The sequence below is a fragment of the Prionailurus viverrinus genome, chromosome A1, assembly GCF_022837055.1.
Source record: "Prionailurus viverrinus isolate Anna chromosome A1, UM_Priviv_1.0, whole genome shotgun sequence".
Taxonomy (NCBI): domain Eukaryota; kingdom Metazoa; phylum Chordata; class Mammalia; order Carnivora; family Felidae; genus Prionailurus; species Prionailurus viverrinus.
In genome coordinates this window covers 82288184-82303054 of record NC_062561.1, presented here as the reverse complement: position 1 = coordinate 82303054, position 14871 = coordinate 82288184, and the positions used below count along the sequence as shown (strand labels likewise).

Genomic DNA, 14871 nt, shown 5'->3' with positions numbered 1-14871 from the left:
AGAAATAAGGCTAGGAGAAAGGACTTCTCTGCACGGTTTTGTTCTGATCTCTAAGCCATTTAGTTCTGTGGGAGATCCGACTGAACACAGGTGAGGCAGGACTCTGCTCTGGACCCGCACGTGGCCCCGCTCTGCACCCAGTGCTACCTGTTCTGGAGGCACATAGCTCAGGTGTTAACTCAGGGAAGAAAACAGTACTCTTTTAAGTGGAGAAGGTTCAGTCAAATGATTTTAACTCCTGGCTTAGGGAAAATCGGTTTTCATAGACATGAGCAACTGAGCCCGAACCCCAAGGGGAAATGCAATCAGTTCTTACCATAATTTTCCTATAACTGACATGTTCCTCCTTTCTTTAGTCTCTCCGTAAGTCAGCCCCATCTGCCTCATGATCCTCACTGAGCATTTGCTGAACGGCCTCTAAGTACAGGACACTGTGCTGGGTTCTAGAAGCTCTGGAAATGTTTACGGTGCTGCCCTAATGAATTCACTGTGTGGGCCAATCCCTTTCCAGAGTATACATTCCAGTACCCAACCAAGACAGGGGCGAGCACGGTCCACAGGGGGAGACCACTGACGCTCAGGGGCGAGTGCGGTCCGCAGGGAGAGACCACCGACACACCCTGAGATCAGTGAACGCTTCCAGGACAGAGATGTCACCAACCCAGGCCTCCTGTTCTCCTGCCATGTTGCCATAACAATGGCTTACAGGCGGTCTGGTCACCGCAAAGGGACGCACTTTCCGTACCAGGTTCCTCTGTCTTTCCGATTCGGTTTTGTGATTATACCACGGCTCATCTCGGAACGGTTCGCTCTGCCACACGTACTTGAGGACGGTGTTTATCAGTGCTTTACTGACCAGAATGCAGAGGTACACAATGAGGAACACATTCATGGATCTACAACACAAGACAGCAATGATACTTAGTCACTGCTTCCCGAGGGACCTGCTTGCCCTCCGTGCTGTGTTCCCAGGCATCTGGGGCGGGCGTGTTATCAGGATGGTTCCGATGAAAACTTTTCCATTTTAGTTCATTCTCACAGATGCATCCTGTAACTCATGAAACATGACAGCAGAGTTGGTTTTTTAAACTTTATTTATACGACAGTTGATAGTGCTTTTGTGTAGACAGTTGATGGACCTCAAGCCAAATGCGTGGCCAGGAAACAGAGCAACGTGTGAGCCCCCCACCGCCGCCGCCCCATCACCTGGCACGGTCACCATGAGAACAGAAGCTTGCACTGGCGTGTGATTCTGGGGCCACAGGGAAAGTCTCAAGAACAGGAGAGGGCAGTTCACGCAGCCACACTGCCGACTGTGTGGTCCGGGAGTCCAAGATTCAGAGACACCCAGATGTCCACCCTTTGGCCACTAAGCTCCAACCAGTGAGTTCCCCAGTACCATTGGGGCAGGAGAGAAATGCCCTCCGAATAGGAAAAAGGCTGAATCCCTGGCCAATGGCTCAGCGGATCTTGTGAAGAAGGCTTGAGTTTCCAGTATTTATTTCTGAAACCTATTCATCAAGGTAACACCTGGAAACAGAGCATTCTTGCTTATTAAGAGCCAAATCTCCATTTTCATATTCGGTGTGGCCGTTGATGGACGGAGATGGCAGGATCACATTCTGAGACCAACCTGCCTGAGGCAGGCAGCAGACACCTGACAGTCTTCCCAAAGATCCCCAAGTCCACCCCCCCCCCACCCCCCCGCCGTGTGGAATAACTTGTAACCACCGCAAGTCAAGGATGCACTTGAACAAAAGGAAAGTAAGACAACACTCTGGGCCACATTTTCTCGCAAATTCAACTCCATCCTTGACTCATCACGGTAAGGATTTTACTGTTTAACGAAAGGAAGATTGTTCTCTCTGCTTATGTTTCCCTCAGAAAAACACACGGTTTCCAACAACCCCAAAGCTGAAAGTGACCCGATTTTGACGTTTCCATGGATTGGTGAGAGGAACTGCTGGGACTCCAGGTGTCCACAGGAGGGAGCCTGCAGACACAGGCTGAACGCATGCAGCCATTTGCTGCCCCGCAGAATGAGACCATCTGTCTAAATGCCCAGTGCTGCTGTCTCCCTAGAGACCATGAAGGAATTACTAATGAAGCCAGAAGGAAAATGCTTTCATGTCTACAGGGGCTCATGATGGTTCCAGGTCATGGAGCTGTACGCACTTCAAACAAAGGGGTACTGACACTTACTTTTCTACAGCAGATCGCTTCTGGGATTTTGATTGGTAATTTAATGCCATCTTGGTTTCCATGCCCGTGTAGATAGCAACACCTGCAAGGCAGAAGACAGCAGTTAGAACAATAACACAGGCTAACCTTGCCTTCACGCAGGAAGCTGCACACAGCTGCAGTAAATACAGAAGTTTGGACAAAAGTTGTATTCTAAATTTCACTAGGCAAGCTAGCTGTTCATAAAAAGAATTCCACAACAGGATTCTTCAGACTAAAGAAATGTTTTTTTTTAGGGGCGCCTGGGTGGTTCAGTTGGTTAGGTGTCTGACTTCGGCTCAGGTCATGATCTCGGCGGTTTGTGAGTTTGAGCCCCGCATCCGGCTCTGTGCTGACAGCTCAGAGCCTGGAGCCTGCTTCGGATTCTGTGTCTCCCTCTCTCTCTGCCCCTTCCCTGCTCACAGTCTGTCTCTCTGTCAAAAATGAATAAACATTAAAAAAATTAAAAAAAAAAATGTTTGTTTTTTTTCCCATGTAGAGCTCAATCTCTACTTTTTCTTGAAGCTCAAGTTTTAAGATATTGGGTTTTCTGACAACGGGGCACATGTGTATATTTTTAAGTTGTCTCAATTAAAAAACAAACATAACCCACAGAAATGGGAGACGTTACCAAAGATATGCAGGCGTTGAGAGAAATCTGCTGTGGAAACAGACTGTGAATTCTCTCGTGGACATGACTCTATGTTTCTAAGTCAAAAACTACAGGCACTTGATACGCAAGTGACACCCTGAGACCTCACTGCTTCGTCATCCTCAGCACGGGTTTTCACTGGTGCCAGAGTCCACTCAGGGCACGGAGAGCTCGTTTGTGGCAGCACTGTGGACTTTAACTGCTCTGTGCACCTTAACTTTATAAGCTGTTAGTACTAATTAGCCAACCGAGACACTGACCGAAGATCTTCTCAGTGTTCTTAAGCGTCGCTCCTCTGAGAAGCAGGTTCTCTGACCCCAGCGGCCTGGAAGGATAGAGGGACCAGAGACAGTAATGCAGCAAATAGAAGAAGGTGCTACGGGCACAAAATCGAGGCCTGCACCTAACAGACTTGGTTCCAAGAAGAAATCGCGTCTCCGAAGAGGTGCTTCTATCTGGACTATGGAAGTTAGCCGGCTCCTCATAAGAGCATGTGGCCTTCCCCTGGGGGTAAGAACCACTCTGTGGTGGGACCCAGCGGCTGGCACTCCACAGCACCTGCCCTCAGGGCACCGGCACGTGTGCGGCCCTGTCAGGAACGCGGGCTCCCAGCCCGTCCAGGCCAATGGACGGAGGCGGGCTGACCCGCAGGGTCCTACCAGCAGTGCCTGGACACGCGCTCCTAACAGGCCTCCTGTGAGCACCGCTGGGCTGGGGGCCCCTGACCGTTCAGGGAGACAGAAAAGATGATCTGTGACTCAGGAGGCTTTGGTGGACTCCACCGCATCCTCAGAGAGACTCCACGAGTCTCACGGGATCTGGTCTTGCTTTCAGACGTAGGGGCTGGGAACTCTGTGTGCAGTCATCAACACGGGGCGGGGGGCAAACCCACACGGACCCTCCGGGGGCAGGTGGCCTCAAAACCTGGAACCGCCATGTGCCGCCGCTCTGGGGAAGCCACGGCCAAGGAATTTAAAAGTCACCCGCATAGGAACGAGCAGGGCCCTACGCCCTCAACGGCCACGGACGAAACCTCTGCCTTTGCGGGGTTCGGATTCTCGTCAGTTCCCAGGAGGAAGAGAAGGAGGCACAGGCTGCAGCCTTGCCAGCGTTGCTCAGTGAGCGCACTCACGTTCCCTGGTGGGGCGAAGGCAAGCGCTGTCGCTTTTCAGCGCGTGCCACGGGCGTTGGCCCCAGGGAGCCAGCTGCCCACAAACGCCACGTACTTGTGGTGCGTCCGTACGCTTAACCGATGCAGCTCAGGACCCCTGCTGGCTGAAACGAGGGTGGGGAGGCTGCTGCTGGGGCGCACCTGACCGGACGTGCCTGCCCAGGGCGGCCCTGTGGTCTAGACACGCGTGCCCGGCCTGATGGCCACGGAGGCTGCGCATGCACGGTCATCTCCTGTTACCCGTACTGCCAGCCTCCGCCAGCGGCACTTAGAGCTCCTGTTGGACGTGCTCGTGAAAGCAAGCGGCCCTTTAAAAAGGTGTCTCTGGGAAGTGTAAAATAATTTACTTTAAAAGGAACTGTGCATCTAGTTTGGACAGAGGATGGAGAAGTACCACTCTGAGTGGATTAGGAACAGGATACGTGATCCATCACCATTCGCTCGCACCACAGATATAAACGCCTTCCACACTCATGTATTAAAAGTCTGCTGGAAAGTATAAATACTTAAAAAGCAAAACAAGAATTAGTATCAAAACGTGAAATATGTTAGTAATTACCTCCCCACTGCTCGGTGCTAAACTTCATCTGACCATGAACCATGAAAAGCCGGCTGGCTTTTTCGGGCTCATCCCAGCGGCATGGTGAACGAACCCCTCTCTACTTACTCCTTCAGATGCTAATGCTCACGAGAAACAGAAGCACAGGTTGTTTCCCCACAGGAACTCCCTGTGGATTAGCATCCGTTTATGAAAGACCACGGCCATGCCCCGCGGCCTCCCTAGCACTACTGGGTACCAGTGCTAAAATGTGAAGTGCACAAGTAATTTCTAGAAAACAGAATTTCAAGACTGTAGGAGGAGAGAGGCCCCAGGGGCTTACCTTTCAGTAACAATTTATTTTCATCAAAGTCTCCCTGAAATAGTTCTTACTGCTAGGCAGTGGTTTTCTCTGACACATAAGGTGACACCAGGATATCAACGGTTTGGAGACCACTTAAATCGGAAGAACAAGAATGTCTCTAACAAGTGAGGTTTACAGAAAAGGTCAAGTCTGAATCCTACTCAAAGTCAACTTCCTAAACTGTCCGTCTCGGTGACCTGGGCAGCAAAACCCTCCAGAGCAGGGAGCAACGTCCAAAAGACACACCCACAGGCCTGCAGACACAGGGAGACGGTGCGGCCCCCGGGCTTCAGCGCTGACACCTGGCGGGTGGGGGTCCTTGTCCACAACCCACGTGTGTGACGGGTCCCAGACTATGACAGGTGAGCACACCTGCCTACCACCCACATGGTCCCCGGTGAGGTACAGCCCCTTAAATCTAGACACAATCTAGAACCAAAACTGTCCCAGTGACAACTGTGAGTAGGTGTTTACGTTCTGATAAAATGTCAGGAATCCCTCAACCTCACTGTCTACAAGGTTGAAGGGCATTTCCAACGGGGGCAGCGGCTAACGGTTAGAGGGGCTCCTGACACTGGGGAGAGAACTTTTTCCGTGAGTGCCATCAGGTGTTGGCACATATAGCTGTGTTCACAAGAGAAGGCACAAAAGACAGCGGAAGCTGGACCTTTTGTAAAGCAGAATTCTGTCTTCAAAACCCAACGGAGCAGCAGCAGTGGAAACCTCTTATCAGTAATCTAAGAATTCACTTGGATTTGACAGCGGGGGTGAAAACGCCCACAAGTGCGTCTGTGCTCACCTCACCACAGGGTCGTTCCGATCGCTGTAGACGTTGATGCGGCCGACAAACCTGGCGACAGAAAAGCCGGGTCATTGCCTGCAGTGGTGGCCAAGACGCAGGGCCAGGCGCCCTCCTGCTCCATGCACCCACCTCCCAGTTCCCGCCGGGAAGCTCGCGGGTTGGGATCTTTACCTAAATTCCTCCCCTGTTCCCCCTTTACTTTCTGTCCTTATTAGCCCTTGACTTTAAGGATTTTCCTTAAAATCGGTTCCTCACGTCACAGAAAATTACTTTTTCTTCAATAAGCTTGTTTCATTAAAGCCAGTCCAAATATTTGCATAAACGGCTATAGATCGTAATGTTGCTGAACCATGAAAATTTCTAAGTGACATATTTCTGGTTTGGTCTTCGTTTTTATGCAACGGTTTTACACAGTCTTTCCAAACAAGCATGGTGCTGGGTGTGGCCGGTGCAGAGCAAGGACACTTGGGGGGACAAAGGTAGTTACTGGGAGCACAGATGGGACTCACTTGTACAGGTCGGGCTGGGGCTGCTCACACTCAATGGTGGCGTGCAAGCCGTCAATATCTTCTTCAGTATGAAACCCCTTAGTGTCCTGAACGGCATAGTGAGTCTGCAGACAGACAAGAAAGGTGAATTCACCACCAAACCACCGACACAACCCTGGCACCCCTCTAACGGGGGCAGCACCCATGTCTAATCTGCTGTGCCCACAGCTAAGCCCGATGACAAAGCTTAGTTACCACATCAGAGAAAATGTTCACACAAGTAACATGTAAGTGAACGTGTAACGCAGTTTACGGGTATTAACAAGTTACAGAATCACATGGGGCTACTGTTGTTCCTCTATTAGGTGCCAGAAACTTCCGCTCTTGCCTGCCACCCTCAACTTCAAGCTAACAGCTGTGGGACATTCCTCTGTAAAGTGGGACACTTGGATCTGCCATTGTGACAGAGTTAATGTTCCTTTTCCTCATGTGAGGTCCTACTGTGTGCATGGTGGTGTCCCTGGCATCACACCATCCTTGCCTGGCGCTGCTGGTGAGTGTAAGCTTTCACCACACGGCTGCCCGCTGGGCCTCTACCGATGGCTCCAAGAACCAAGCAAGCCTCAGACCCTGGAGGGCTTGCGGGGCAGCGACAGCGGGGCCAGCCCCGAGTAGACGTGCTGGGTCTGGGGGCCCCAAGAATGGCATTTCTAACACGACCCAGGCAATGCTGATGCCCCAGCCCAGACGCATCACCAACGTGAACGCCTGGGCTCGGAGTCGGAGTGCAAGGGCCTGCTAAAGACAGCATGTCTCTGAACGCCTTCCGGGCCTCCCAGAAATCAAGTGTGGGCAGGAAAGGGCGCCATGAATCAAAACAAGCAGGAGACACACTCAAGCAGCAGCGGCAGTATCTACAACACCTTGGGGCACCCGCTGTGCACCTGGGGCTTTGGGAGACTTTCTAAGTCTATCCTCACAAGAGCCCCTGGAAGACAAGTCTGTCCCATGGATGCTGAAACTGCAGGGAAGTTCAAAGTGCCTGCCCGAGGCCACACAGGCCGTAAATGTGACCAGTGTGGGGGCCTCGCTGTCTTTTAAGCAAAGGGCTCAGGTAACTCCAGCCTCCAGGCCAAACCCTATGTGCAGAGGTGACACCAGAGAAACACAAACGGGATGCTGAGCATGGTAGCCAGCAAGGTGCAGGGGGGCGTCCGCCAGCAATGTGTGGGGGCAATGGCCGTCACATCTCACGTGGAGAACAGTCATGTGGCTGGAGACTGCAGCACCCGCTTGCTAGCGACGCTGGGGCATCCTTCCCGCAGGACGGGCGCAAGGGACAGCCCGCTGCCAACAGCCAGGGATGTGTGAGGCACCGGGTGTCCCTGCGCCCCCGAGACCACAGTCACCGATCTCCCGAGATTTCCTTACTTAGTATGAGTGGTGCCAGAATGTTAGGTCTCTCGGGATCTGTATGTAGGAAACGTGCCCAAAAAGTCCCGCACGGTTCATGCAAGGATGTGAACTATCCGTGAAAGAAAGAAAACCTCTCTTTCTCATGGCGAAATTCCACTATTAGCCACAGCTGGCTGACGCCTCCCACACGGTTGGGCCCACTGAGCTACACTCACTTCCCTAAACTCCATGGAAGCTTCCAGTTTTTAAATAATGAAATCCTTAAAAGTAATAGTGATATCTTCTATTCTTTCGTGATCATTAAAGTTCTGTAGCACCAACTGCCAGAACAGAGCTCCACATGGAGTACAAGACATTAATTATAAGTTCAGAAAATCCTGAAGATATTCTAACAAAAAGGCACTCATTGAACTAACCGTCACTTAAAATCTAGACTCTTGTGTGGCTTTTTACATAATTCTAGTCTAGCCAAGACACTAAATGAAAAATTTCAAAATTCCCACAGTCTACTCATTGCATCCTTAATTTGGCCCCTTGGCTAAACGGCACAGCTAAGAAATAACATGAAGTTGCCTCTGTTAACCGTGGTTGGCTGCCACAGACCCTGAGGGGCCACATGGCCAGCACAGCCCCCTGGGGTGCCCTGTGACCACTGGGAGCACTGTGTTTGCAGGCACAGCAGGGCTGGGGCAGGGCCTGTGTGGCCCCAGATGAAAGGCACGGTACTTTGTGACTGGATTCCCCGTCTAAGCTGGCGGTCGTCACGTGGCAGGTCCCGTCTCCGCGGCTGCTGGAGAGGAAGATCAAGTCACAGGGGAAGGTCTCATCCTCCTTGACCATGACGATGTCCCCCACCTGCAGAACAGATAGACAGCCTCGGTGCAGCGGCCCCATGGGGTCCCAGTGAGCACTCCTCAGGATAAACCTTAGCAATCACACTCCCTGTCTGGGTACATGCTTCCCACTGGCTAGCCCAGGTGTGAAAACCACTGCCTAAGTGATGCCAACATTTAACAGATAATGATGCATGAATGGTTCACTGAAACAGGAAATTAAAACGAAGGCTTCAGTGAGGTTTCTGTCCCTATTTTCACAGTTTCCAACCAATGGAATTCACATTAATGACTTTGCCTTGTTCTAGAATAAATTCTTTAACAGTGTGTTAGAACTTTCTCTATCGTGACTGGTGAGTACAATCTCATAAAGTTCAGACAACCCTGATGGGGTCTGTGAAACTGAACTTCTCTAAAAAATCAAGTCTATTACAACTTGAAAATAATAAATAAAATTAAAGTTAAGAAAACAGATAGTGGAAGGTGCCTGTTTTAGTAAGAAGCGTTTGGGGAGGAGGTTGGCCTCCAGCTGTAAAGAAGCAATTCCAGACAGAGGTTGAGCTCACGTAGCACCCGCCATGTTGCCGCGTTCTGGGTTTGGACTGTTCTGCGTCTGGGCTAGAACAAACCACCAGTGTTACTTACCCTCAGCTTCCGGCTCTGCTTCCGGACCAGTTTGCCATGCTGGATGAAGTGCACCGGGCACTGGTTCATGGCGTTGTCCGCCTTATGGCGAAGCCAGTCCTCATAGCCCTGGAGGGGAGAGAAGACGGCCCTGAGCCCATCATTCTAGGCTTTGCCGGACGGGCCACAGCTGCGACCTGCGTCCTGCTGCAGCCGTGGACAAGCGAGGGGCAGAAGTCACCTTTCTTCACGCTGACACCCACCCCCCAGCAAGTACTGCGCTTTTCCCTTGAATGGACCCCAAATCTACCTACTTCTTTATGGCCCTGGCCACCACCTTGCCCCATCCTTCCCTCCAGGAGGTCGGCCCCTGCTTTCTCGTGCCTCCAGTGATCGGGACACACCAGCCCCGACTTTTGCTGCAGGGTTCTAAACTTTCCCCTGTGGGACACGCCTCCTCTGTCTGTGCCAGAGACCACTGGGGTGACCACGCCTGGCTGCCCACCGTCAGCACCATGGCCACGGCCTCAGAGGCGCCGGGACCAGCTCAGGCGGGAGGATCTGGGCAGGGGTCCCCCGTGCCCCTTCCTGCAGGCCCAGGCAGAGCCTCACCTGGTTCCCTGCCCCAGGGAGCACGTCACAGCCACTGCTGGCGTGACCACAGTGTACGTGTGCAGATGTGTGTGCAGGGGGCTCAGAGGAGAAGGTCTGAGCCGCCCCTGGAGGATGCTGAGTGGTTGTCCTGTAAGGCAGAGACCACAGCACAGGAGCTGCATGAGGGCTCAGGAGCAAACATGAGTGTGGCAGAGGCTGGGCCAGCCTGGAGGGTTGCAGACAGCGTGGGGCAAGCAGAAAATCAGTTGGGAAGGTGGGTGGGTGGCCATGGAGGGCGCATTCGAGTCGCTGGGGATTTGGACAGAGTTGACAAGATGCTTGTCAGAAGCCATTTAGCGCCCACCTGGGACAACCCAGGTGCTCCCCGAAGGGGGCTTTCTCAGCTGCAAGGAAAGGCCTTGCATCCCCTACATGTGCCAGCTGGGGTCACTGGGGAAGCAGGGCTGAGGAGGGGAGGGCCGAGGGCCGTCCAGAACAGGAACCAGAGCATGGATGAAGGTGAGGAGGAGAGGGGCAGGGGACAGGTGGAGGGGCAGAAAGCCAGGTACCCTCAGGAATGGGGTGAGGGGCTCAGGAGGGGGAGAGCTGCACTTGGCAAAGGTGAGGTGGGAGAGCACAGGTACATTTGTGCGCCAGGCAGCCTGGCAGCCTGGCAGTCACTGAGCTCCGCCACACGGGGGTCATCACACACCGTTCCACAAACCCTTTGGGGACATGTAGCCGGGGGGGGGGGGGGCACACAGCCTGGAGGGCACAGACCCTGGAGGGCACAGAGTGAGGGGGGGGCACGCAGCCTCAGGGGGCACGGATCCTGGGGGGCACAGAATGCAGGGGGGGCATGCAGCCTCAGGGGGGCATGGATCCTGGGGGGGGCACAGAGTGTGGGGGGGCACACGGCCTCAGGGGGCACAGAGTGTGGGGGGGCATGCAGCCTCAGGGGACACGGATCCTGGGAGGCACAGAGTGTTGGGGGGCACGCAGCCTCAGGGGGCAGAGGGCCTGTGCTCGTGGAGCCAGGCAGCGGGTCAGGCCAGAGTATTTCCTTTGTAACTGAGTGCGTCACTCAGTGTTACGTCTTCCACACTACGTGGCTACTGCACAAATAACCCCAATACGTGTAACGAACATATCGTCTGTTACCTCACTGAAGGACATCTTGTCCCTAGTTTTTCTTCCACAAAGAGGCCTGCAACGAACATCCCAGGATACCTTGTGGGGCCCCCATGTACTCTGAGACACATATAATACACACCAACTGCACATACTGGACACCCTCGGACTATGGGTCCCACCATTGACAGCTTCTGCCTCATCCATTAGTGCCAAATGGTTTTCTAACATGGCGCCACCACACTGCCGTCAGCGGAGAGTGGATGCGTTTCACTACATTATTGTCCCTGGTTGCTCTGCAGGCTTCTACATTTAAAAGCCAATCAAGGGGCGCCTGGGTGGCGCAGTCGGTTAAGCGTCCGACTTCAGCCAGGTCACGATCTCGCAGTCCGGGAGTTTGAGCCCCGCGCCAGGCTCTGGGCTGATGGCTCGGAGCCTGGAGCCTGTTTCCGATTCTGTGTCTCCCTCTCTCTCTGCCCCTCCCCCGTTCATGCTCTGTCTCTCTCTGTCCCAAAAATAAATAAAAAAACGTTGAAAAAAAAATTAAAAAAAAAAAAGTCTGGGAGAATTCATCAATGAAACCATCTGGTCCTGGGCTTTTAAAAAAAATAAAAGCCAATCAAATGGGTACGAAGCAAAATCGTTCTGTTCAAATCTGTATTCCCAGATTACTGAAGACTGAGAAATAAAACGCCAATCAATACGAAGAAATCCTTAAATGCTGCTCCCAGTTCTGTATTAAAAAAACACTAATGCAGACACTCTCACACTGAGGACCCACTAGGCCGGCAGAAGACAACCCAGAGGCGCTGTTTACGCACACACACTAGAACCTGATTCCGTTCTACGTCCTTCCTCAGCCTACAGAAAATCACCGCAACACTGGCACCCACTGTCACCCCATGGCTGTTCTCATACCACATCTCATGTAAAGCACATGTTTTGTTCTCTTTATTTTTATCTAAAGGATAACACCAGGAAAGCATGGCTTTTTCAGCAAGAATTTGACCACCAATCATTTCACTAGAAGCTGCCATTTTACAAATTATCCAGATCTCCCAAATGGAAGGTTGATGTATCAACACCGAAGTGCAAAAATCCTTGGGCTCAAAAGTTTGCAGCAGATGAGGCATCTTTATCTGGAGCACATAAAGAATTCTGGCAACTCATCAATGAAAAGATGCTTCAGCCGATTTTAAAATGGACAAAGGTCCTTTTCTCTGAAGACGACGTAGAAATGGCCAATAAGCACAGGGAAAGATCCTCAATATCATTAATCACCAAGGAAATGCAAACCGAAAGTACAAAGAGCTACCTCACCCCCACCACGTGGGAAGTGTGGCTGCGACAAGGGTAGACCTCTGGTGGCCAGGGGCTCAGGGAGGGGAACAGCAGAGACTGCTCATGGCCTCCTTCTGAGGGGATGGGAATTTTCCAGAACCAGACAGTGGCGATGGCTGCAGCACTAGCATGGCTACGTGCACGGTGGAAAGAACTGAGGCGTGTTCTTCTGCCTGGGTGGCCCCGGGAGAACAGCCCCCTGCACACGGTGAGTTGGGAGTCAGCACGCTCTGTTAGAAAACTGCATCCCAGACTCTGCACACAGCAGGTGCCTACAGCTCAGACGGCCGACGGTGTGGACAGGCTAAGAAAAGCCTCTAAAAACAGATACCATCTCTGGTTCTTCTGAATGTGAACACCTTGGCCTCCCCCTCAGACTCACAGGGCGTCACGCTAGCTGCCGCGTTACATAATCTCTCTTATTTTAGCTCAAGTGTCAATCGAAGGCAGTTACCAAAATGAATTTCTAGAACTTGGTTAAATTGTCTACGAACTAACCAACACAAACCAGATCACTCCGCTTTCGATAAAATGCGATGTTATTTAACAGGGATGGTGATGCCTTCCCTTTTTCTGCAGACTTCTTACCTGTTTGATGGCCGTGACTGTGATGACAAAGAACAGTGGGAGCCCGCTCGTCACTGGGCTCGTGGGGGTGTCAATAATCAACTGCAATTAAAAGAGAATTGTAGGGCCATTCTCAAAAACACGCATTACTGACGTTAGACAGACCGGTTGGCCCTGTAACGCCAACGAAAACATTTGCTTTTGCTTATTCCAAATTGTTTTACTGTTACCCACTTTATCCCCCGACTAGAGGTCAGATTGGGGGTTAGTCATCCTGTTTCCTATAAAACCGAGGGTAGTTCGCTCTAGTTAAGGGATCTGCTTAAGGAAACCTTGCCAACAGTGGCAAAGACACAAGTCTGATTCCAGTGCACATTTTAATTTTCTACTCTGCTTTCGGCGCCAGGCTTCAATGACAGTATTTGAATAATTTAACGGTGGGGAAATTCTGTAAGTCCTTCCACTGCATTTCGCGTGACTGAAGAAAATGTGATTGCTATTCTGAAAACGAATTGGACCTGCTGTTCCCTGATTTGGACTCTGGTTTTCTCTCCTTTCTCTTCCTCTCTGTGATCTCTTCAGAGCACCCTGTGCACTTGGGAAGGGGCTCCACATAATAAAGCCGAGCCTGGCTGCTGAATTTCTCCTAAAGACCAGGTAAGCTCCTGATTCCCCTCCAGGACGGGAAGGTGGTCACAGCCAAGTCAGAGGAACCAAAACACTTGTCCCTGAAGGAAACGGGTGGGGGACGTGTAGATAAGGGCCCCAAGTCCTTGTTCACCCTCCTTAGCCAGCCACAGTTGATCACCTGGGAATGAAGGTCACTTATTTAGAATGTATGTTTGAGGTGATTAAAAAAAAAAAAAAAGTCCGCTGGCCTTACCTGTACCAGAAATATGATAAGAAAGTAAAAGTTGGCTATTCTCCTGAATTGTTCAAATAAGTTCTTGGGTATGAAGTTCCAAAACGTGTACTGTAGAGAAGAAAAAACAAAGAGGTGGCATTGTGATCACATTTTACTTTCTAGTGTCACTCTGCTATACAACGATGGTGCTGGATTTCAAAGCACAAAATGTTTAGATACAAAACTCACCATTCAAAATTTAGACTTTTGTAGCTATTTTATCAATTGGCTGACCGTGAATACGAACTGCTGACACAGAACACGTACCCCAAAAGTAGCACACGAGTTACCCAATCCCAGATAATCAGACATAACACAACGTAGTTTAATGAAAGTTTTACCATTAAGGTCTATTTCATGCCATGTAAACCTGTGACTGTTAAAACATTTATGTTCAGCATTCTTCCCTCCATAGGCTCTCTTTGGTCTTGTGACAGTGTTACTAGCTGGCAACAGGAAGCTACAATAGAAGTCGGCATCACCAGGCGGTCCTGACTGCCTGGAGACATCCCCGAGGCTCAGGTGTCCGGGGTCAGCCCCAGGCGCCTCTCTACATGGAGGGCTTGGAAGGATAGAGAGGGGGGCTGGTCCTGGCCGCCTCCTAATCTCCAGACTTTTGATTTTTTCCCCCAGGAGGAGAATTTCCTCAATTTTTGTGTTGCAAACAGCCATGTCCCAGAGGTCACTACCCTCCAGTAAACACCGAGCTTGATGTTGGTCTGTTAGCTCTGAGTATTCCCAAACCTACCCGTTGGACCCACCCCAGCAATCCTTCCCTTCTGTGTCCTGTCTGATACCAGGCCTTTATGGGCTTTGTGTTTTGCAAATATTTCCTGTCGGTGGCTCGTCTTCTGACTCCCTTAACAGTGTCTTTTGAAGAGCAGGAAAATTTAATTTTAATGCAGCCTAGGTCAGCAGTCTTGTCTCCCACGGCCAGTGCTTCCGGCGCTGTGCCCAAACTCTCATGGCCCTCCCCACGTTGTGTGGATTTTCTCACATGCTACCATCTAGGACTTCCACAGTTCTGTGTTCTACATTTAGGTCTATGATCCATTTTGAGTTAATTTTTGTGAATGGTGTAAGATCCGTGTTGGGCTCATTTTCTGTAAATGGACACCCAGCGGTTTCATCACCTTTTGGGGAAGAGACGGTCTTTACTCCATTGTGTTGCCTTTGCTCCTTTGTCAAAGATTGGTTGACCATCTTACATGGGGGTCCATTTCCAG

At 51.3% G+C, this 14871-nt stretch overlaps 1 protein-coding gene across 12 annotated transcripts in view; it reads right to left on the bottom strand.

Annotated features, from left to right (window-relative positions):
- The window catches only part of ATP11A (ATPase phospholipid transporting 11A), a 121674-nt gene that overhangs the window by 42652 nt on the left and 64151 nt on the right, over positions 1 to 14871 (bottom strand). For all 12 annotated transcript variants that reach the window (XR_007150290.1, XR_007150353.1, XM_047849460.1 and 9 more), the window contains exons 3-11: positions 13625 to 13714; positions 12763 to 12843; positions 9130 to 9237; positions 8378 to 8506; positions 6257 to 6360; positions 5745 to 5795; positions 3133 to 3197; positions 2203 to 2284; positions 746 to 896 (exon numbers count right to left, since the gene is read on the bottom strand). Coding sequence is in view for 10 of the 12 variants with exons in the window: in XM_047849460.1 (XP_047705416.1) it covers positions 746 to 896; positions 2203 to 2284; positions 3133 to 3197; positions 5745 to 5795; positions 6257 to 6360; positions 8378 to 8506; positions 9130 to 9237; positions 12763 to 12843; positions 13625 to 13714 (861 nt within the window). In the remaining 2 variants the exon portion in view is untranslated. The remainder of the gene's footprint in view (positions 1 to 745; positions 897 to 2202; positions 2285 to 3132; positions 3198 to 5744; positions 5796 to 6256; positions 6361 to 8377; positions 8507 to 9129; positions 9238 to 12762; positions 12844 to 13624; positions 13715 to 14871) is intronic.